Source organism: Trachypithecus francoisi, unplaced genomic scaffold (genome assembly GCF_009764315.1).
Source record: "Trachypithecus francoisi isolate TF-2019V2 unplaced genomic scaffold, Tfra_2.0 Lachesis_group16, whole genome shotgun sequence".
In the NCBI taxonomy this organism is placed as follows: Eukaryota; Metazoa; Chordata; class Mammalia; order Primates; family Cercopithecidae; genus Trachypithecus; species Trachypithecus francoisi.
The window spans coordinates 63,274,188-63,296,650 of record NW_022681461.1 but is presented as its reverse complement, the minus strand read 5'-3'; the positions used below and the strand labels follow the sequence as shown (position 1 = coordinate 63,296,650).

Here is a 22,463-nt window from a genome sequence, read left to right as displayed (position 1 = left end):
GGGCCTCGAGGTGCGCGTGTTGTCTGGGTGCCAGAGACCCTACTCAGGGACCTCTGGGGGACCTCAGGGGACCAGACTACCGTGCCCGATCCGTTCGAGGTCAGCTTGACCTTTAAGGCTGAGGGCGGGACCTGTAGCGTCGGAGCGAGTCTCATGGGGTCGGGGCGAGGTTCCTTTTACCAGCTAGGAATTTAGGGGATGCTGGAGGAACTTACTAAAGAGTAGCCTCACACTTGACGAGAACGTTTGAGGTTCAGAACAATCCCGTGGGAGTAGATGTTATTCCCTCCCATAATGAAGAAACGGAAGCTCAAATAGGTAATTTTACCAGGGTCACGCGGTCAGAAAGTGAGGGCGCTTAAATTCAGACCTAGGTCTCTCCGACTGTTAAGCCTGAACTTTTAACTACTATGTGCCACCCAGTGGCAAAGCAACTGTCATTTCAGTAGCCCTTCTCTATTTACATAACCCTGACAACTAGTATTGTTATTTACGTTTTACAGATGAGACGGAGGTCCTGAGAGTTTGACCGATTTAAGGTCACGTGTCTAGGAAGTGCTGGAACCAAGACTTCTTTCAGAGTTTTCTCTAAGTTTAGTGCCTTTTTTTGTTTCAAACCACACTATTGCCTATAATCCCAGCACTTTGAGAGGCCGAGGCGGGCAGATCACCTGAGGTTGGGAGTTCGAGACCAGCCTGGCCAACAAGGTGAAACCGCATCTCTACTTAAAAAATACAAAAGTTAACTGGGTGTGGTGGCGGGTGCCTGTAGTCCCACCTACTCAGGAGGTTGAGGCAGGAGAATTACCTGAACCCGCAAGGCATAGGTTGCAGTGAGCAGAGATCGCCTCTCCAGCCTGGGCGACAGAGCACGAGACTCTGTCTCAAAAAAAAAAAAAAAAAAATTAATAGTTGGGATGCTGTTTATTAGCTACAATTTATTGTGTACCTACTGGATGCCAGGCATTGTACTGTATGTGTTTTGTTGCTGGTTTTTTTTTGTTTGTTTTTTGTTTTCTGAGACGGAGTCTCGCTCTGTCACCCAGGCTGGAGTGCAGTGCGACGGTCTCGGCTCACTGCAAGCTCCACCTCCCGGGTTCACGCCATTCTCCTGCCTCAGCCTCCCAAGTAGCTGGGACTACAGGCGCCGGTCACCACGCCTGGCTAATTTTTTTTTTTTTTTTTTGTATTTTTAGTAGAGACGGGGTTTCACTGTGTTAGCCAGGATGGTCTTGATCTCCTGACCTCGTGATCCGCGCACCTCAGCCTCCCAAAGTGCTGGGATTACAGGCGTGAGCCACCGCGCCTGGCTTGTTGCTGTTTTTGAGAGATTAGGTCTCACTATGTTGCCAAGGCTTGCCTTGGACTCCTGGTCTCAAGTGATCCTCCTTCCTTAGCATCCCAAATAACTCGGACTATGGGCACCCACCACTGTTCCCAGCCATGCTGAGTGTTTTATATGCATAGTATAGCAGTTAACAACATAGACTCTGGAGCTCGATTGCCTGAATTCAAATCTTAGGCAGATTTTTGCTTCTGTTTTCTTATCTGTAAAGTGGGAATAATCATAGTACTTACTTCAGGGTTATCATGAGGCTCAAATGAGTTAACGTGTGTAAGCCACTTAGAATAGTTTCTGTCACATAGTCATCGTTATATAAATGTTAGGTATTGTTGTCATTGTTGTTATCTTTTTAAAGCCTCATTAATATCACTATGATGATGATGTGGAAGCTGTAGCTCAGAGAGGCTAAATGACCTCCCCAAGGTCACACAGCTAGTAAGTGGAGGAATTGAGATTCCAGTTCCAGATTACGTCCAGAGCTCAGACACTTCCCCACATTGCTTCTATGTATAGCTTAATTTTGTTGGCTAATACATGGGATCTCAACAAATTTTTCTTCAACTTTAATTTTTTTATCTGTGCTGAACAGAATGTTAATTTGTACAACCTTAAGGTAAAGGACCTAAAGGACTGCCTTTATTGAACTTCCACTTTGAAATTTTCTGACTTCTGTGCAATTAAAATCTACGCCTTATGCATTTCAGCAATGTGGTTTATTTATAGAGTTGTCTTCCGGTTTACGTGTACTGGGTCTGCTTTTGGGTGCTGCGTTTTCTGTCAAAGGTTGTTTATTTCTAACCCATTTTGATTTCCTGTTGCTTTGTGAGTTGGTATTATGACCTGCAACAGGAACACCAGGAAACCTATCTTAAATGGAGCAGCCAGATTGAGATCCTGTAGACTAAAATAAAAAACTACTCATTATTCTACAGCCATATTTGGTTGTAAGTATGAATTAGGCATTAGTTTTATTAGGGAAAAACCTAGATATAGAAACTTCACTCTGAGCCAAACCTCTGTGAACAGTTCTGCTAAAATAGAGCTTGGCTATTAGCTCCATGTCCTTGGACAGTGACTTACTCTCTCTCAACCTCAGTTTCAACGTCTGTAAAATGGGGGTTATTATATGTTCTTTGTGGCATTATTGAGAGAATTAAATGAAATAATATGGTTAAAGCAAACAGTCCAAACTTGACCTCAATTAATAGTAGCTATTGATACTAATAAAGAAGAAAAATATTCCTTTTTTCATCAAATCTGTTTTTATAGACTTCATACACTGATCACTAACTTCTAGTATCCCTTACTATTAAAAATTCCATCAAGAGAAATTATTTGTCTTTGTGCTACTCATTTGCTTTAAAAATAATAGCCATCATTTATTAAGCTGCTATATTCCTGGCACTATGTTAGTTGTTTACATGTATTCATTATTTTATTTTAAGTTCAAAGTTATTTTTATCATTGATGAGGAAAGTGATGCTCAGAAGAGTAAATTGCCTAAAGTTGAAATTTACACCCAGGTCTGACTAATTGTAGGCTATTTTGTACATCATTAATAACATACAAGGTTTCTTTATTGTGTCTGACCCTGACATAATAGTTTTTGAGGCCGGGCATGGTGGCTCACGCCTGTAATCCTAGCACTTTGGGAGGCCAAGGCAGGTGGATTTCCTGAGCTCAGGAGTTCACAACCGGCCTGGGCAACATGGTGAAACCCTGTCTCTACTAAAAATACAAAAAAATTAGCTGGGCATGGTGGTGTGTGCCTGTAATCCCAGCTACTTGGGAGGCTGAGGCATGAGAATTGCTTGAACCCGGGAGGAAGGAGGTTGCTGTGAGCCAAGACTGCGCCACTGCACTCCATCCTTGGCAACAGAGTGAGACTCAGTCTCAAAAGATAATGAAGATAATATTTTTTGAAAAGTTTGAAAGAAAAGGTGATAGCTTTCAACAGGTATTATTTTGGGGGGCTTCTGCTGTTTACTAGGTACTGTGTCAAGGGCTTTACTTGCATAACCTCATTAATTATTCCCAACCCTAAGAAATAAGTACAATTATTCCCATTTTACAGTTGAAGACATCAACGAGCAGAAATATTCAGGAGTCAGTAATGGAGCTAGGATTGGCTTCCAGGTCTTCCTGACAGCAAAGCCCATGTTATTCATTCCATTATGTTGGATCAAAATTTTAGGATGGGTTTTTTAAAAAAACATAAGATGTGGGACTGTTACTCAAAGGAAGCAGCTTCCTGGTATTTGATACTAATTGTTCTTAATTTTTAGCTGAGCCATGCAACATTACTGGCAAAAGCTATTGATATTTTGTCAGTTAGCTAGGGCTGTGTTCTGTCCTGAGGTAGTTGTAGGCAATGGCATCTTTCCATGGTCAAAGACCTCAGATGTAGAATGCGTAACTTGTGTTAACATAGTAGAGAGTGGCATTTTCCAGAGCTCTAGTTCTATACCATGGAAGACCTCAAACCTCAATCATGCTTTAGACTCACATTAAAGGGCATCCTAATTGGTAATCAGTGCGTAAGGAACCAAAGAAAATTTTAATTAAATGCTGTCGTGTGAATTTTCCAGTCATTTTATGCCCGTTGAGATGGTTTTCTTATTTAAAGTCCTCTTCTAGTGCTCTGCCTTCCCTCTTTAAACTTTATCAAGATTTTGTGCTTTTCTCATATAAGGGTTTAATTAGAATCATTGAAATTTTAGTCTGCTGCATATTTGCTTAATGGGCATTTTGGTGCAGTGGAAAGAACTTGGGGTTTGGAGTCCAAAGTGGGGAAGTTTCTTAAATCTCTGTAAGCCTTAGTTTCTTCATTCTGTAAAATGAGGCAAATAATACTTTCTTCTAGGGCAGTTGGGAAAAGGATTAGAGATAATGTATTTAAATTGTCTAGTACTTAGCTCAGTTTATAGGAATTGCTTGATAATTGGTACGAATTATCTGAAGTTGCAATATGGTCTCTTTTACTTAGATCTGCTTTTTGTCTTATTCTTTTTAGTGGATGTTTCCAAGGATTGTCTTCAGTCATGGCCTTGGGATTAAAGTGCTTCCGCATGTTCCACCCTGCCTTTCGCAATTATCTTGCAGCCTCTATCAAACCCATTTCAGAAGTTACACTGAAGACAGTGCATGAAAGACAGCATGGCCATAGGCAGTATGTGGCCTATTCAGCTGTACCAGTCCGCCATTTCGCTACCAAGAAAGCCAAAGGTAGAGACATGTGATGTTCTCTCCTACTTCACCCCTTTCTTAAATTTGGCCCTTGAATTATAGCTAGCAGGTATCTCAGATGTACTGAATTTCTCCCCTTGCTAACATGAGGAAATGGGGCCTCAGCTATTTCATTTGATTAACTTAAAAGGTTACAGTGGCAGAGATGGTGTTACAACCCAGTGCCTGTTTTCTTATTACCATGCTGCCTCATTTGTTTTCTTGGTAGCTCAGAAAATGCCTAATTTCTTTCTTTCAGATTTAGAGTTAGAGGTATAAGTGCCAAGCAAGCCAGAATGCTTGTAGCAGGGATCAATATATTGTCTCCATATAGGAAGATACATGTTGGAAGTATAATTAAGACCAGAAGGTTGTTGGGTGAAGTGGGTATTAGAGTCATGGATTTAGATGGATGATCTTAATGGCTTGTGTCATCCAAGAATGAGACTTTGATGTACTGCAGGTCTCAGCTTAAATGCTACTTCCTCTGGGAAGCCTTCCCTGACCTCTAAGACTAGGTCAAGTCCCCTGTTAACTGCACTCGTGCATTCTGTTTTTTTACCTTTGATGCACTTAAAACAGCAGTGATTAATTAATTAAATGTAAGACTGATTATCATTTTTCTGCCTTCTATGCTGGACCTGATGAAGGTAGGTTCTATATTGTTCTTATTTAGCACCTAACAGGGCCTGGATATAGTATTTTTGACAAATTTTGTTGAATGAAAGAATGAGTGATAGAAAATAGTCACACCAGCAATTTGCAGTGGTGGATTAGGAGTCCTCCCCCAAGAATGGCGCTAGATATATGCTGCTGAATATTTTCCCGCTGACTCTTCTTTTCTAATTTCATGCAGATCTTCCCTTTTCTGTAATAGGAAAATTAACAAATTGCTGAAAGAATGGTAATGCTTAGAAGACTTATATTCTGTTAAGAGTAATAACCTTTGATCTGTATGTTACATTATATTTTTTAAAGTTTCCATACATTTACTAATTTTATCCTTATAATTATCCATTGAAGAAGTAATTTTCCATTGAAGAAATCCTTATAATTATCTAGTTAATCCAGATCTCACCATTTTATAAACGAAGAAACTGAGATAATTAGTGAGAAATTTGCCCATGGTCCTATATAATTAATGGCAGAACCAGAAACTTTAGTTCTTGATGCCTACAGTATTACAGTCTTCTAGTACACTAGACAGTGACTACAGTGCATAAGCAGAATTTTTTCATATTTTGTAAGCTATTCAGTTTTGTCTTCTTTGCTTGCCTCTATAAAAGTTGGTTAAGCTGAGTGCTGTGGCTCACACCTGTAATCCCAGCTACTCAGGAGGCTGAGGCGAGGGAATTGCTTGAGGCCAGGAGTTTGAGATTAGTCTGGGCAACGTAATGAGACCTTGCCTCTTAAAAAAAAAAAAAAAAAGCTGGGCCTGGTGGCCTGTACCTGTAGTCCCAGCTGCTCAGGAGGCTGCGGTGGAAGGATCACTTGAGGTGAGGAGTTAGAGGCTGCAGAAGTTGGTTGTTTGACTTTTTCTTTTAGATTTATTCGATTCTTTCTTTAATATTAGGGATGCTCATTCTTTGTCAATAATATGTGTTACAAGTATCTTCTTTGCTTTTTACTTTATGATGTTTTTGTTGAAATGGGTTTTAATGTCATATTTTTCAGTCCTTTATTAATTGTGTCTTCTTTAAGAAATACCCCTCTATTGCAAGGTAATTTATTTCTGAATATAATGTGAGGTAATTTTTGAAGTTTCCTTTTCAGGTGGATAACAAGTTGTATCAAAATCATTTATTGATTAGCCTATTCTTTACTCCCAGATTTGTAATGTCCCCCCGTTGTGTGAGTTTCTTTATATATATGGTATTGTTTCTGAGCTCTTGATTTTATTGAACTGCTTATCTCTCCCTGCAGTAAATTTCATACTGCCTGACTTACTGTCATAAAGTTCAATTTAGTGGTACAAATCTTTCCCCTTACCACACATATGCTTTTTCTTCTTGACTTTCTCCTCTTCTATATGAAATTTATGATCATAGTGTCAAGTTTCCTCCAGACAGATCTTGCACAAGACTAGGAGTGGTGGCCCACACCTATAATCCCAGCACTTTGGGAGGCCAAGGGGGTTGGATTACTTGAGCTCAGGAGTTCCGACCAGCCTGGGCAGCATGGGGAAACCCTGTCTCTACAAAAATTAGCCAGATGTGGTGGTGCATCTCTGTGGTCCCAGCTACTCGGGAGGCTGAAGTGGGAGCATTGCTTGAGCCCAGTAGGTCAAGGCTGCAGTGAGCCATGATCATGCTGCTGCCACTCCAGCTCGGGGGACAGAATGAGACCCTGCCTCAAAAAAAAAAAAAAAAAAAAAAAAAATCTTGTGTAGTTCTTTAATCAGGTTTATTTCTGGGGGAATCCTATCTTTTTTTTTTGGTCACTTTTATATATGTTAGTGTTTTGAGTTATATATAAAGAAAAATGTGTACATAAATCATAAGTTTGTGCTTCAGTGAATTTTCGCAAAGTGAAAACAATCATGTAGTCATCACCCAAATCAATAAATAGATTGTCACTTGTATTTTGGAAACTTACCACATGTCCCTTTGAGTTGTTACTCTCCCACTATAAGGATACATAGCCCACTATATTGACTTTAACACCACAGATTAGTTTTGTCCTTTGTTAAGTCAGTATGGATTTTGTGTCTGACTTCTATTGGTAATAATCTATTTGTGACATATGTCTATGTTGTGCACATAATGGTGGTTTGTGCATTTTTATTTTTTTAATGATATTCTACTGAAAGTATATACCACAATTTAATATCCATTCCACAGTTGACAGACGTTTGGGTTGCTTCCAGTTTTGAGCTAAAAAAAAAAAATGCTAGTATAAGCATTCTTGTACATGTGTTGTGTTGCACATATGTCCCTTTCCATTCTTCTCCCCTCCTGTCCTATTGTCCTCCCTTCTCCTCTCCTCCCCCCACTTTCATTGGATTGGCTAGGAACTCTAGTATAATTTGAATAAATGTGACTGGTGATAATAGGCATCTTTGTTTTATTCCTGATTTTACAGGAAACACTTCTTATATGTTAATGTTAAGAATTATGTTTGTGGAGAAATCATATTACCTGACTTCAAATTATACCACAGACCTATAGTAACTCAAGCAGCATGGTATGGGCATAAAAACAGATACGTAGACTGTGTTAGTCTGTTCTCACGCTGCTATGAAGAAATACCCGAGGCTGAGTAATTTATAAAGGAAAAACGTTTAGGCCAGGCACGGTGGCTCATATCTGTAATCCCAGCACTTTGGTAGGTCAAGGTGGGTGGATCACTTGAGGTCAGGAGTTTGAGACCAGCCTGGCTAATGTGGCAAAATCCTGTCTCTACTAAAAATACAAAAGTTAGCCGGGCATGGTGGCACATGCCTGTCATCCCAGCTACTTGGGAGGCTGAGGCAGGAGAATTGCTTGAACCCAGGAGGTGGAGGTTGCATTGAGCTAAGATTGTGCCACTGCACTCCAGCCTGAGTGACAAAGCAAGACTCTGTCACAAAAAAAAGAAAAAAAAATTAAAAAATTAAAATAAAAAGGAAAGAAGTTTAATTGACTCGCAGTTCTGCATGACTGGGGAGGCCTCAGGAAACTTACAATCATGGCAGAAAGCACCTCTTCACAAGGGGGCAGGAGAGAGACTAAGTGCCCACTGAAGGGATTAGCCCCTTATAAAACCATCAGATCTCTTGAGAACTAACTCACTATCACAAAAACAGGATGGGGAAAACCGCCTTCATGATTCAGTTATCTCCACCTCCCCCATGAGAGGTGGGGAACTACAATTCAGGATGAGATTTGGGTGGGGACACTGCCAAACCATATCATTCCACCCCGGCCCCTCCCAAATGTCATGTCCTCACAATTCAAAATACAATCATGCCCTTCCAACAGTCTCCCAGAGTCTTAACTCATTCCAGCATTAACTCAAAAGTCCATAGTCTCATATGAGACAAGGCAAATCCCTTCTACCTAACCTATAAAATCAAAAACAAGTTAGTTACATCCTAGAAACAATGGGGGTATAGACATTGGGTAAATACAACCATTCCAAATGGGAGACGTTGGCCAAAACAAAGGGGCTACAGGCTCCATGCAAGTCTAAAATCCAGTAGGGCAGTCATTAAACCTTAAAGTTCCAAAATGATCTTCTTTGACTCCATGTCTCATATCCAGGTCATGCTGATGCAAGAGGTGGGCTCCCATGGCCTTGGGCAGCTCTGTCCCTGGGACTTTGTAGGCTATAGTGCCCCTCCTGGCTGCTTTCACAGGCTAGCAATGAGTGTCTACGGCTTTTCCTGGCACACAGTGCAAGCTGTTGATAGACCTACCAAGTTCTCGGTTGGAGGATGGTGGCCCTCTTCTCACAGCTCCACTAGGCAGTGCCCCAGTGGGGACTCTGTGTGGGGGCTCCAACTTCACATTTCCCTTCTGCACTGCCTTAGCAGCTGTTCTCCATGAGGGCTCTGCCCCTGCAGCAGACTTCTGCCTAGACATGCAGGTGTTTCCATACATCCTCTGAAATCTAGGCAGAGGTTCCCAAACTTTGATTCTTGTCTTTTGCGCACCCGCAGGACCAACACCACGTGGAAGCTGCCAAGGCTGGGGGGCTTGTACCCTCTGAAGCAATGTCCTGAACTGTACCTTGGCCCCTTTTAGCCATGGCTGGAGCAGCTGGCATGCAGTCCCAAGGCTGTACACAGCAGTGGGGGGGCCCTGTACCTGGCCCAAGAAACCATTTTTCCCTCCTAGGCCTCCAGGCCTGTGATCAAAGGGACTGGTAGAAAGTGTCTGACATAACATTTGCCCCATTGTCTTGGTGATTAACATTCAGCTCCTTGTTAAATTATGCAGATTTCTGCAGGTGGCTTGAATTTATCTCTAAAAAATGGGTATTTCTTTTCTTTTGCATTGTTGGGCTGCAATTTTTCCAACTTTTATTTTTTTTTTTTGAGACAGAGTCTCGTTCTGTTGCCAAGCTGGAGTGCAGTGGCATGATCTCAGCTCACTGCAGCCTCCGACTTCCTGGTTCAAGTGATTCTCCTGCCCCAGCCTCCTGAATGGTTGGGATTACAGGCATGTGCCACCACGCCCAGCTAATTTTTGTATTTTTAGTCGAGATGGGATTTCACCATGTTGGTCAGGATGGTTTTGATCTCCTGACCTCGTAATCCACCCACCTCGGCCTCCCAAAGTGCTGGGATTATAGGGGTAAGCCAGCGTGCCTGGCCAAATTTTTCAAACTTTTATGCTCTCCTTCCTCTTGAATGCTTTGTCACTTAGAAATTTATTCTGCCAGATACCCCAAATCATCTCTCTCAAGTTCAAAGTTCCACAGATCTCTAGGACATGGACAAAAACCCACCAGTCTCTTTGCTAAAGCACAACAAGAGTCACCTTTGCTCCAGTTCCCAACAAGTTCCTTATCTCCATCTGAGACTACCTCAGCCTGTACTTCGTTTATATCACTGTCAGCATTTTGATCAAAGCCATTCAACAAGTCTCTAGGAAGTTCCTAACTTTCCCACATCTTCCTGTCTTCTGAGCCCTCCAAGTCTCTAGGAAGTTCCAAGCTTTCCCACATTTTCCTGTCTTCTTCTGAGTCCTCTGAACTGTTCTAGCCTCTGCGTGTTACCCAGTTCCAAAGTTGCTTCCACATTTTCAGGTATCCTTACAGCAGCACACCACTCTTCCAATAGTGTGTTAGTATTTACTGTATTAGTTTGTTCTCAAACACTGCTAATAAAAACATACCTGAGACTGAGTAATTTAGAAAGGAAAGAAGTTTAATTGACTCACAGTTCTGCATGGCTGGGGAGGCCTCAGGAAACTTACAATCATGGTGGAAGGCACCTGTTCACATGGGGGCGAGAGAGAATGAGTGCCCAGCAAAGGGGGAAGCTGCTTATAAAACCATCAGATCTCTTGAGAACTCACTGTCACAAGAACAGGATGGGGGAAACCACCCCCATGATTCAATTATCTCTACCTGGTCCCTCCTACTACACGTGGAATTATGGAAACTACAATTCAAGATGAGATTTGGGTGAGGACACAGCCGAACCACATCAGAAACCAGTGGAACTGAATAGAGAACCCATAAACAAATTCATACACCTACAGTGAACTCTTTTTTTGACAAAGGTGCCAAGAACATACATTGGGGAAAGGACAATCTCTTCAATAAATGTTGCTGAGAAAACTGGATATCCATATGCAGAAGAATGAAACTTGATTTCTGTCTCTCGTCATATACAAAAATCAAAATGGATTAAAGACTTAAATCTAAGACCTCAAACTATCAAACTACTACAAGAAACCATTGGGGAAACTCTCCAGTACATTGTAGTGGGCAAGGATTTCTTGAGTAGTACCCCACAAGCACACACAACCAAAGCAAAAATGGACAAGTGAGATCACATCAAGTTAAAAAGCTTCTGCACAGCAAAGGAAAAAATCAACAAAGTGAAAAAACAACCCACAGAATGGGAGAGAATATTTACAAACTACTCATCTGATAAAGGATTAATAACCAGACTGTATATGTAAGGAGCTCAAACAGCTCTAGGAAAAAAATACCTAATAATCTGATTTAAAAATGGGCAAAATATTTGAATAGACATCTCTTGAAATAAGACATACAAATGGCAAACACACACATAAAAAGGTGCCTGGCATCATTGATCATCAGAGAAATGCAAATCACAACTATAATGAGATGTCATCTCACCCCAGTTAAAATGACTTTTATCCAAAAGTCAGTCAATAACAAATACTTGCGAGATGTGGAGAAAAGGAAACCCTTGTACACTGTTGTTGGAAATGTAAATTAGTACAACCACTGTGGAGAACAGTTTGGAGGTTCCTCAAAAAACTAAGAATAGAGCTACCATATGATCCAGCAATCTTACTGCTGGGTATATACCCAAAAGAAAGGAAATCAGTATATTGAAGAAATATCTGTATTCTCGTGTTTGTTGCAGCACTGTTCACAATAGCCAAGATTTGGAAGTAACCTAAGTTTCCATCAACAGATGACTGGATAAAGAAAATGTGGTACATATACACAATGGCATACTATGTAACCATAAAAAAGAATGAGATCCTGTCATTTGCAACAACATGGATGGAACTGGAGGTCATTCCGTTAAGTGAAATGAGGCACAGAAAGACAAACTTTACTTGTTCTCTAAGTGAGAGCTAAAAATAAAAACAATTCTGTGGATCTAAAAATCAAAACATTTGAACTCATGGAGATAGAGAATAGAAGGATGGTTATCAGAGGCTGGGAATGGTAGTGGAGCACGGTGAGAAGGAGTTGGGGGTTGTTAATGGATACAAAAATTATATACAGTTAGAAAGAATGAAGAAGACCTAGTAATTAATAGCACAACAGGGTGAATAAAATCAGTGATAATTTAATTGTACATTTAAAATTAACTAAAAGTGTATATTTGAATTGTCTGTTACACAAAGGATAAATGCTTGAGGGGATGGATATTCTGTTTTCTATGATGTGATTATTATTGCATACATACATCAAAGTATCTCATGTAACCCATAAATATGTATACTATGTACCCACAAAAATTAAAAAATTTTTAAACAGAAAAAATTATGTTTGCTGTTGGTATTCTCTTCTAAGCAAATATCTTTTATGCCTATTTTGCTAGGAGTTTGTTTCATATGGATATTAAACTTTAATCACATGTTCTTACTGCATTTACTGAGATAATCATTTTTTTCTCTGTTAATCTATTAATGTGACTCAACATCAATAGGTTTTATGATGTTAACCACTTTTGCATTCTTGGTACGAGCCCTACTTGTTCTTGATACATAATCTGTGTTATACATTGTTGGATTTGGCTTGCTAGTATTAATTTAGGATTTTTTAGACTATATTTGTATGTGACATTAGCCGTAATGTAACTTTCTAGTTTTCATGAGCATAGTTTTCTAGTATTATCCTTCTCTGGCTTTTGTATTAAGAATATCTGAGCCTCATAGTGTAAGTTGGAGAATGCATCTCTTTTTCCTAATGGGATGGTCTGTAAAAAACCAGGATTATCAGTTCCTTGTGTGTTTGATAGAACTTGAGTGTAAAGTAATATGGATCTAGTATTTGTGTGTGTGTGTGTGTAGGTAGACTTTAAATCATAGAATTGGTTTCTTTAATGATTATGAGACTGCTTAGATTTTTCTCATTAAGATTTATACTGTTTTTATAATCATGTCCATTTTTTCTTTCTAAATACTATTTATCTGCATCTACTTCTTAATTGTTCTTGACAGAAATTATAAACATTTTAAAAGAGTCTTTAATTTTTTGAGCTCTCTTTTTTGTGATTTTATGATTTCTGTTCTTTGTTATTTACTTTCTCCTGTGTACTTGTTCTCTTTCCATCCTCTGAGTTGGACAATTAGTTCATTAATTTTTGGCCTTTCTCGTTTTCTTTTTTTCTTTGAAAAATTCTATTATAAACACGATGCTTTGATATACATACAGTGATATGGTTACTTACATGCAAGTTAACATACCCATTTTCTTACGTAGTTACCCCCTTTTTTCTTTGCAAAAGCACATAAAATCTGTCTTAGCAAAAACTCCAGAGTATAATACAATATTTCTAACTATAGTCCTCATACTGTACATTAGATCTCCAGACTTGTTCATCCTATATATCTACTACTTTGTATACTTTGACTTACATCTCTCCATTTCCTCACCACCACCACCACCCCACCCTGCCGATTCCTGGTAAGTATTATTTTATTCTCTGTGTGTATTCAGCTTTTTTGTAGATTCCACCTGTGGTTAGGCATGGTCACTCACGCTTATAATTCCAGCACTTTGGGAGGCTGAGGCGGGTGGGTCACTTGAGCCCAGGAGTTCGAGACCAGTCTGGGCAATGTGGTGAAACCTCTTCTCTACAAAAAAAAAAAAAAAAAAAAAAAATACAAAAATTAGCCAGGCATGGTGGCATGTGCCTGTAGTCCCAGCTATTCAGGATGCTGAGGTGAGAGAATCACCTGAGCCCAGGGAGGTTGAGGCCTGTAGTGAGCTGAGATCCCACTACTGCACTCCAGTCTGGGTGAGGCCCTGTCTGAAAAAGAAACAAGCAAACCCCTACCCCGAGATTCCACATAGAAGTATAATCATGCAGTATTTTTCTGTGTGTGGCTTATTTTGCTTAGTGTAATGTCCTCCGGGTCCATCCATGGTAAATGGCAAGGTCTCCTTTTTTAAGGTTGAATAATATACCACTAGAAGAAGTTTCTGTCTAAATACAACTTTAAATGCTTCCTATGAAGTTATTTACTTATTTATTTTAGAGACAAGGTCTTGCTTTGTTACCTAGGCTGGAGTGCAGTGGCACAATCATAGCTCACTGTAACCTTGAACTCCTGGGCTCAAGTGATCCTCTCACCTTGGCCTTCCGGAGTGCTGGGATCACAGGTGTCAGCCATCGTGCCTGACTTGAGTTTTTGATATTCAGTATTTTTATTATGGTCATTTCTCAATATTTAAACATTTCCATTATGCATTTCTCTATAGTCCATGAGTGTTTATTAAGAAGTGTTTAAAGTTGTTCAAACATATGGTTGTTTTGGGGTTAGCTTAATTCTACTCTGTTGAGAGAACATATTCTATATGATATAGATTATTTTATCTTTGTTGAGATTTGATTTGTGTGTAAAACATGGTTGTTTCATAGAAGGTCCAAGTGTGCTTGAGAATACTGTATATTCTCTTATTGTTGGGTGTATTGTATTAGATCAAATTGACTAATTTTGTTGATCAACTTTTCTGTTTTTTTATTTGCTCAATTATCAGTTATCAAGGAAGGTATATTGAACTCTCCTAGTATGCTTGTAGATTGATCATTTTCTCCTTTTTTGTTGTTTTTTATTTTGAGACAGGGTCTTGCCCAGGCTGGAGTGCAGTGGTGTAATCACAGCCCACTGCAGCCTCAATCTTCTGGGCTCAACTGATTCTCCCACCTCAGCCTCCCAAGTAGCTGGGACTACAGGCACACACTGCCATGCCTGGGTAATTTTTGTATTTTTTGTAAGGACTGGATTTTGCAGTGTTTCCCAGCTTGGTCTTGAACTGCTGGAATCAAGCAATCTGCCCACCTCAGCCCCACAAAGTGCTGGGATTACAAGTGTAAACCACTGTACCCAGCCAGTTTCTTCTTTTAATTCTATTAATTTTGAGGCTATCTAATTGATATATTTAATCTTAGATATGTTATATATCTTTCAGGTGAATTTTTTCTGTTATCATTTGAAGTTGTCCTCATGATTTCCAATAGTGAATTTTGTCTTAAAATCTTTTTTGTTTGATGATAAGGTGGCTACACCAGCCTTCTTTTGCTTAATGTTTGCCAGGCTTTGAATTTTTCCATCCCTATCCATCAAACTTTCTGTGATCTTGTATAATTTTTTAAAACTGTCGTGTTATATTCAACTAGATTTTTAAAAATCTTACTGATCTCTCACTTTTAACTGGTCATTTCGATCCGTTTATATTTATTGTAGTCACTGCATATTTGTGTTATTTTATTTTGTACTTACTTTTTTTTTTGAGACAGTCTCACTCTGTCGCCCAGGCTGGAATGCAGTGGCGCAGTCTCGGCCCACTGCAACCTCTGCCTCTCAGTTTCAGGTGATGCTTGTGCCTCAGCCTCCCAGGTAGCTGGGACTACAGGCATGCGCCACCATGCCCAGCTAATTTTTTGTATTTTTAGTAGAGATGGTGTTTCACCTTGTTAGCTAGGCTGATCTCGAACTCCTGGCCTCAGATGATCCTCCCGCCTTGGCCTGCCAAAGTGCTAGGATTACAGGCATGAGCCACCATGCCTGGCCTTATTTTATACTTTCCTTATATCATGTGTTTTCCTTTTTTAAAAAATGCATATTTAAACAATTTTTATTGATACATATTTGTATATATTTATGGGGTATATGTGATATTTTGTTACATGCATAAATGATTAAGTTAGCATATATGGGGTATCCAGCATCTCAGGCTTTTATCATTTTTATGTGTTGGGAACATTTAAAGTTCTTTTAGCTATTTTGAAATACACATTTTTTTCCTTTTTTCTTCTTCTTTTCCTGCTAGATTAAATTTCTTTATCCCTCTCTCTCTCTTTTAAATTCTGCTGATTTGGAAGATATACTTTTAATTTCTTATTGTTTTGATGATTACCCTTAACTGATTTCTTTAACCTTTTTATGGAAATAAAAAAGCACTGTAGGAAAGTGCAGCTATCATAAATTTCACAAGCTGAAATCACTTATGTATCAGCATCCAGATCAAAAAACAGAACATTCCTAGTATGTCAAAAGTCCCCTTTGTGCTTCTTTCTAGTAAGTACTGCCCTCGACCCTTTGCAGATAACAGTTATTCTGACTTCTAGTAGCATGAATTAGTTTTCTCTGTTTTTTTACTGTTCAGTTTATATTCTCATATCTGGCCTTTGTACTGTACAGTTTTGTATTCTTGTGTCTGGCCTCTGTGTTCAACATCACGTTTGTGAGACTCATTTAAATTTTTGTGTGTAGTTCATTCTTTCTCATGGTTGCATAGTATTTCATTCATAAATATTGCTATTCATTCCAATATTGACAGACATATATTTAAATTTTTAATGTACATATTTGGTTCTAAAAGTTTAAAGTTTGCTGGGCGTGGTGGCTCACACCTATAATCACAGGACTTTGGGAGGCCGAGGCGGGCGGATCACGAGGTCAGGAGATCGAGACTATCCTGGCTAACACAGTGAAACCCCTTCTCTACTAAAAAATTAGCCGGGTGTGGTGGCCATCGCGTGTAGTCCCACCTACTCCGGAAGGTGACGGGGGTCGGGGGGGTTTGGGGGGGAATGGCGTGAACCCAGGAGGCGGAGCTTGCAGTGAGCCGAGATTGCGCCATTGCGCTCCAGCCTGGGGTACAGAGCCCAACTCGGTCTCAAAAAAAAAAAAAAAAGAACTCTAAAGTTGAAGATATTATTTCCATTGTTTCTGGCTTCTGTTGTTGCTCTTAGAAAGTATTCTAAATTTTAATCCTTCATGGATAATTTGTCTTTTCTCTTGAGCTTTTATAAAGATCTCTTTGTCCTTTGTTTTCTGCAGTCACAACATGTCTAGGTGTGAATTTACTTTTATTGTCCTATTTGAAACTTGTGTTTCTCAATCCGAAGATCCACATCTTTTTTTTTTTTTTTTTAGTCTGCCGCCCAGGCCGAAGTACAGTGGTGCGATCTCGACACACTGCAACCTCCACCTCCTGAGTTCAAGCGATTCTCCTCCTGCCTCAGCCTCCTGAGTAGCTGGGATTACAGGCACATGCTACCACGCCCGGCTAATTTTTGTATTTTTAGTAAAGATGGGGTTTCACCATGTTGGTCAGGCTTGTCTTGAGCTCCTGACCTCGTGATCCGCCCGCCTTGGCCCCGCAAAGTGCTGGGATTATAGGCGTGAGCCACCATGCCAAGCCCCACATCTTCTGTCAGTTCTGAAAAAAAAAAAAAAAACCTAAGCCATTGGTTTCAAATCATAATGGTAACGTGGGCAAATAAATGTTTTAAAAAATCACTCTGTTGCTTACCAGTTGTTTACTTTGGGCAAAACATTCAAATGACTTGTGCCTCTGATTTCTCATCTGTGCAATGAGGGCAATACTAATCTCTATTCTTCCTACCTCAGAGAGCAATCTTGGATAGCAAGGAGGAGAATGTACTTGAAATTGCATTGCAAGTTATAATATGCTACACAAATAGTGCAGGATTGAGCTCACTGTAGATGTTCAACAGAATTTATTGAATGAATCTCAATAAATATTGTTGAATGTTTAATGAATAAACTGTAAATATTATTTAAAATTTTATTTTTCTCCTTCCCCATCCCCTATAAAAGAAATGCGAGAATATTTGCATCGCTCACAGAAATCATCTATGTATACACATAAAATGTATATGAAAAATCACTAGGATGATTTAGACATAAAATGAAATTATGTTCAGCTCCCAATGCTGTCGATTTTCTAAAATATAAGCCATTGTCTCTACCACTGGTAGTGTTTAATGTCTGTAAACTACTGTTGTTCCTTTTGTCTGTACTCTGTACCAGCCATCAGATATGTGCGTATCCTTGTCTTAATGTTCATTTTTTAATGAATTAATGTATTTCCTGTCTCTCTAATTAGATTTTGTGGAGATGGGCTAGTAGAAAGTTCATGGGTTTAAAATTAGGCAGATCTGGAACCAGATCTTGACTTTTCCATTTCCTGACCTGTGACATTAGGCAAGTAGCTTTGCTTTTCTCATCTTCTGTTTACTTTTCTGAAAAGTAAGGGATTAATTTAGTTATAGATTCCCTGCCATGTGAATAGTGTTCTTTTAGGTGTTTGAATGACTTAATTTGTATCCTTGTAGCAACCTTGCAATATAGATGTTGTTATTCTTTTATAGGTAGGGAACTTGATACTCAGAAAGGTAACTTGCCCAAGGTCATAAAGCTAGTATGCATTATAACCAGACTTTTAACCTGGGGTGTCTGATTATAAAGTCTGTCTCCTCACTAGTATCTGAGAAGGTGTTTAGCACAGCTGACACTCAGTTAATATAGGCTCTTTTTTAGTGGAGTGATAATGTTTTATAATTTTCTAACACTTGACATTTTTCCCTGTACATAGTAGGCACTTCTTCACCAATTGCTTATTGGCTCTGTTTATGCTGCTGCTGTTTTATTCACTGAATGTTCACTTTTTAGCCAAAGGGAAAGGACACTCCCAAACCAGATTGAATATTAATGCTGCCTTGGTTGAGGATATAATCAACTTGGAAGAGGTGAATGAAGAAATGAAGTCTGTGATAGAAGCACTCAAGGATAATTTCAATAAGACTCTCAATATAAGGACCTCACCAGGTTAGTGACTGAACCAGTGTTCTGGGGAGGGATGTAATGGAAAGAGCATGGGTTTGGCAGAGTTGAGTTTTAGTTCCAGCTTTACCACTTACTAACTGGTGGCCATGGGCAGTTACTTTAGTTTCCTGGTCCTCTGTTTTCTTGTTTGATTCTTAACTTACAGCTTTGGGGTGAGAGTTAAAATAAATGAGGTAACATATATTATGGTTCTAGCACAGTGCCTGGCGCATAGTTAACACTACGTTTATTTATCCATGCAGCAAATTTTTGTCTACTGTGGAACTAGGTATTGTGCTAGTGCATAGTAGTGAACAAAAATAGGTATTGTCTTTGCTATCATGGAATTATACTCTCAAAAAAATGAGATTTTTATTATGAATTTACTATAAACACATCTAGGTAGTATCATAGTAACTGACATCTTTGGTCCGATTTTTCCAATTTGTCCGGTTTGGCAGTTCTTATCCCTTACTGGGAACCAAATGGATACAGACCTGCCCATGTGAGGCATTTCTGTACCCCTGAGCTTGACCAGGAATATTCCGTTTGGGTTAATAACTTCCTGAAAGGGGCTTTTCTAAGTGGGAAATGTCAGAACTGTCTAGGCGAACTGTTTGCAGATGTGATGGAGAAGTGAGTTGTCAGCTGATGGTTCAAGCAGGCAGGAAAAATCTAATTGCTGTTAAATTAGCCTTTTGCAAATTGTCATCATCCTAAAGTCAAACCTGGGACCCCCCTCTGAAGGTACCTGTGGGAGCTTGGGCTGCTTGTACTCATGTCTTGATTAGGGTGGTTCATAAGAAAACTAGAAATAGTTCGCTCTTAAGAAAACCAAGTGAAAAATACAGCTCCACTTATAAACACTATCAGAAACATACCGAGTTCAGAGATGAGATCCAGTGTGAAACTAGAAGAGCATTCCCGTCATTTGTCAACCTTTGGGCTGGGGCATTTCTGCCTTTGCTGACAGTAGAGCGTGCCATTCAATCTCTCTCAACTGTTTATTTTAAACTTGCTTATTATTTTAGGTATGAAACTGATAAAGTGCTCTGTCTCCCCTGTGCTTTCTGGCCTGTTAACATTCTGCAGCCGAAACCAGAGAGCGGTTTGAGAGGAGCTCAGGGAGAAATGTGATACTTAAAATTAGCCAGCAAGCTCCACTCTTGTTGAACTTAAAAAGATGATGGGCCTGGAAAGAGGTTGGGAATGTAATTTGTTAAATGTTAACCTCTGAGAAAATGAGGGGCAGGAATGAGGCTGAGGGAGATTCTCGCTTGGGACAGATTGAGGGAAAAGGATTTGATGCATTGTGTCGATATGGATTTAGGAATGGTAACCACTACAATTGCATTCTGAAAAGTCTGTGTGGGGACTTCTGTGGCAAAGGATCTTATGGCAAATCAGGAAGACTGAATTAAGATCCATTTCAAAAGGCCTCCTGTTGGTATTTCCTCTTTCCTTTCTCTTCAGGATTATGTTTGTATAATGTTCTATATAGAACTTGGGGCCATGAAGAGACTGGATGAAACAGACTAAATTTAGCTAGTCTCTTTTGCCAGATTCTTCCATTTTATCTTTCATTACCGTTTGAACCAACAGGTACCCCCCTACATTTTCCTCTTTCTCACAGCAATTTCTGTCTCCCAGATAACTGACACCTTTTAACAGTTGTCTAGATACAGGTTTGTTTATTCATTGTTGTCCTCTTCCCTTTCATCCATCCATGCATGCATTCATTTATCATCAAAGCATTATTGAACATGTTTTCTGTGCTGATTAATATGTGCTGTTGATACAGAGAGAAAATATATTGTCCTCACCTTCCAGGAGCCTAGAACCTGATGTGAAGGGTCAAAAAAGTAAACCAATATGTATAAAACGATACAGCAAAGCTGAGTGGTGAAGACCAAATGACTTTGGAGTTGGTCAGACCTGGGTTTGAATTCAGGCTCCATTAAGAGCTGTTGTGATCTTGGGCAAGTTACTCTGTATGCCTCAGTTTTCTTGTCTGTAAGATAGAAATAATAGCTGTCTCATAGAGTTAATATGATATTGACAGCAAATACATTATAGAAAGCATTTATCATGATGTCTTGCTCATAGGAAGTTTTCAGTAAATATAGAGAATTGTCATTATTATGGAAATGTGCTCGGATGCTGGGGGCTTATAAAAGGGGTTTGTAATCCAGCCTAGGAGGTGAGACAAGATTGCTGAGATTAAATGCCACTGTATCTGACTGTTAAGGAATGAGCAGGATTTATCTGAACAGAGAAGAGTGTTCGCAGTAGAAGGAAAAATATATGCAAGGGTCTTGAAGCAATTCAGAACAGAGTTTAATTAAAGAATATTAGAGTATATTAGAGAAATTAAAACACAGAATGTCAAGAAGTAATAATAGCATTTACTGGGACACAGTTTAAGTGCTTTTCCTATGTCCTGTCATTTAATCTTCATAAAAACCCTATGAAATATAAGTACAGTTTTTTTTTTTTTTTTGAATCAGAGTCTCGTACTGACTGTCTCCCGGGCTGGAGTGCAATGGTGTGATCTCTGCTCACTGCAACCTTCTTCTCCCGGGTTCAAGTGATTCTCCTGCCTCATCCTCCCAACTAGCTGGGATTACAGGTGCCTGCCACCATGCCCAGCGAATTTTTTGTATTTTTAGTAGAGATGGGGTTTCACTGTGTTGGCCAGGCTGGTCTCAAACTCCTGACCTTGTGATCCGCCCACCTCAGCCTCCCAAAGTGCTGGGATTACAGGCGTTAGCCACTGTGCCCAGCGAGATATAAGTACAATTTTTATGTCCCATTTAGAAATCAGGAAACAGAGGCCAAGAAGGCTGAAGGGATCTACCCACGGTCACACAATCAGAAAGTGGCAGAGTTGGTATTTGAACTCAGGTCATTGGTCTTCAGAGTAACAAAGACTTTTACCATTATACCTCCTGGACTTTTCCAGGTTGAAGCCACTGGTGTCAGCAACCTTCTGTCTCGTGATGACATTGAATCTGGTTGAGTATCTCAAATCAGATCTTTGGGCCATAGTATGGTACTGCATTATTCTAACAACATATTGCCAGGACAACTCCAATTTGTTTATAAGACTCCTTTTCCCCCCTTTTCTCTTTGTGTCTCAGAATGAGCCATCCTTGAGTGGTTCCTACTGTGAATGGTAAGGTTTTTCTTCTAGTTCTCATTTGCATAGGAAATAAGGGAGTTTGAATAATGCCTCTTTTCCATCTGTAACTGTAGCTTTATTGCTTGCCTTCTTGCCATTTTTGAAATTTTTTCCCAGGGTTTTCCAGAATTTAGATGCAAATAAAGATTATATCCAGGATAACAGGAAAATGTTAATAGTTTTGTTGTTGTTGTTGTTGTTTTGTTTAATGGGCTAGTTTCTAAAGGGGATCTAAGTACCACAGTGAAGGGTCGTATAAGCAAATGGTTCCAAATCTGGCTGTGTTAGAATCATGTGGTGAACCTAAAAAAAAATTACAGGCTTCCCCAAATCAGAGGCTCTGAAGCCTCTACAGAATCAGGATCTCTTTGGGGTGGGGCCCAGGAATCTAATTTTCAAAGCTCCCTGGTGATTCTGATGCACAGCCGGATTTGAGTTCCATTTGTAAGGGAAAGAGCCTTGTTGAAATCAGAATGAAGCACACCTGAGTTTGGGTCTTGGCGTTTGTTTTTCCTTTTGTTACCCCTGTGATCTTGGCCTGTTTATTCTTCCCAAGTCTTATTTTCTCCTGTAAAGTGGGAGTAATAATGCAGTGTTACAGGGTCGTTGTAAGGACTAAAAGGGATAATAAGAGGTACCAACTTTAATGCATATTTTTTGGTGTTTATTGTATACTCCATTGTTTATATTTAGTTAGACGTTTTTAGCTGCA

General features: G+C 39.6%; 1 protein-coding gene across 5 annotated transcripts in view; it reads left to right on the top strand.

The window, feature by feature from the left end:
* The window catches only part of MRRF (mitochondrial ribosome recycling factor), a 63,526-nt gene that overhangs the window by 320 nt on the left and 40,743 nt on the right, over nt 1-22,463 (top strand). For 3 of the 5 annotated variants that reach the window (XM_033237556.1, XM_033237555.1, XM_033237554.1), the window contains exons 2-3: nt 4,359-4,570; nt 18,418-18,573. In XM_033237556.1, coding sequence (XP_033093447.1) covers nt 4,359-4,570; nt 18,418-18,573 — 368 coding nt within the window. Of the gene's footprint in view, nt 1-11; nt 319-4,358; nt 4,571-18,417; nt 18,574-22,463 lie in introns of those variants that run through there. The other 2 variants (XM_033237557.1, XM_033237558.1) reach the window with 2 other exon arrangements.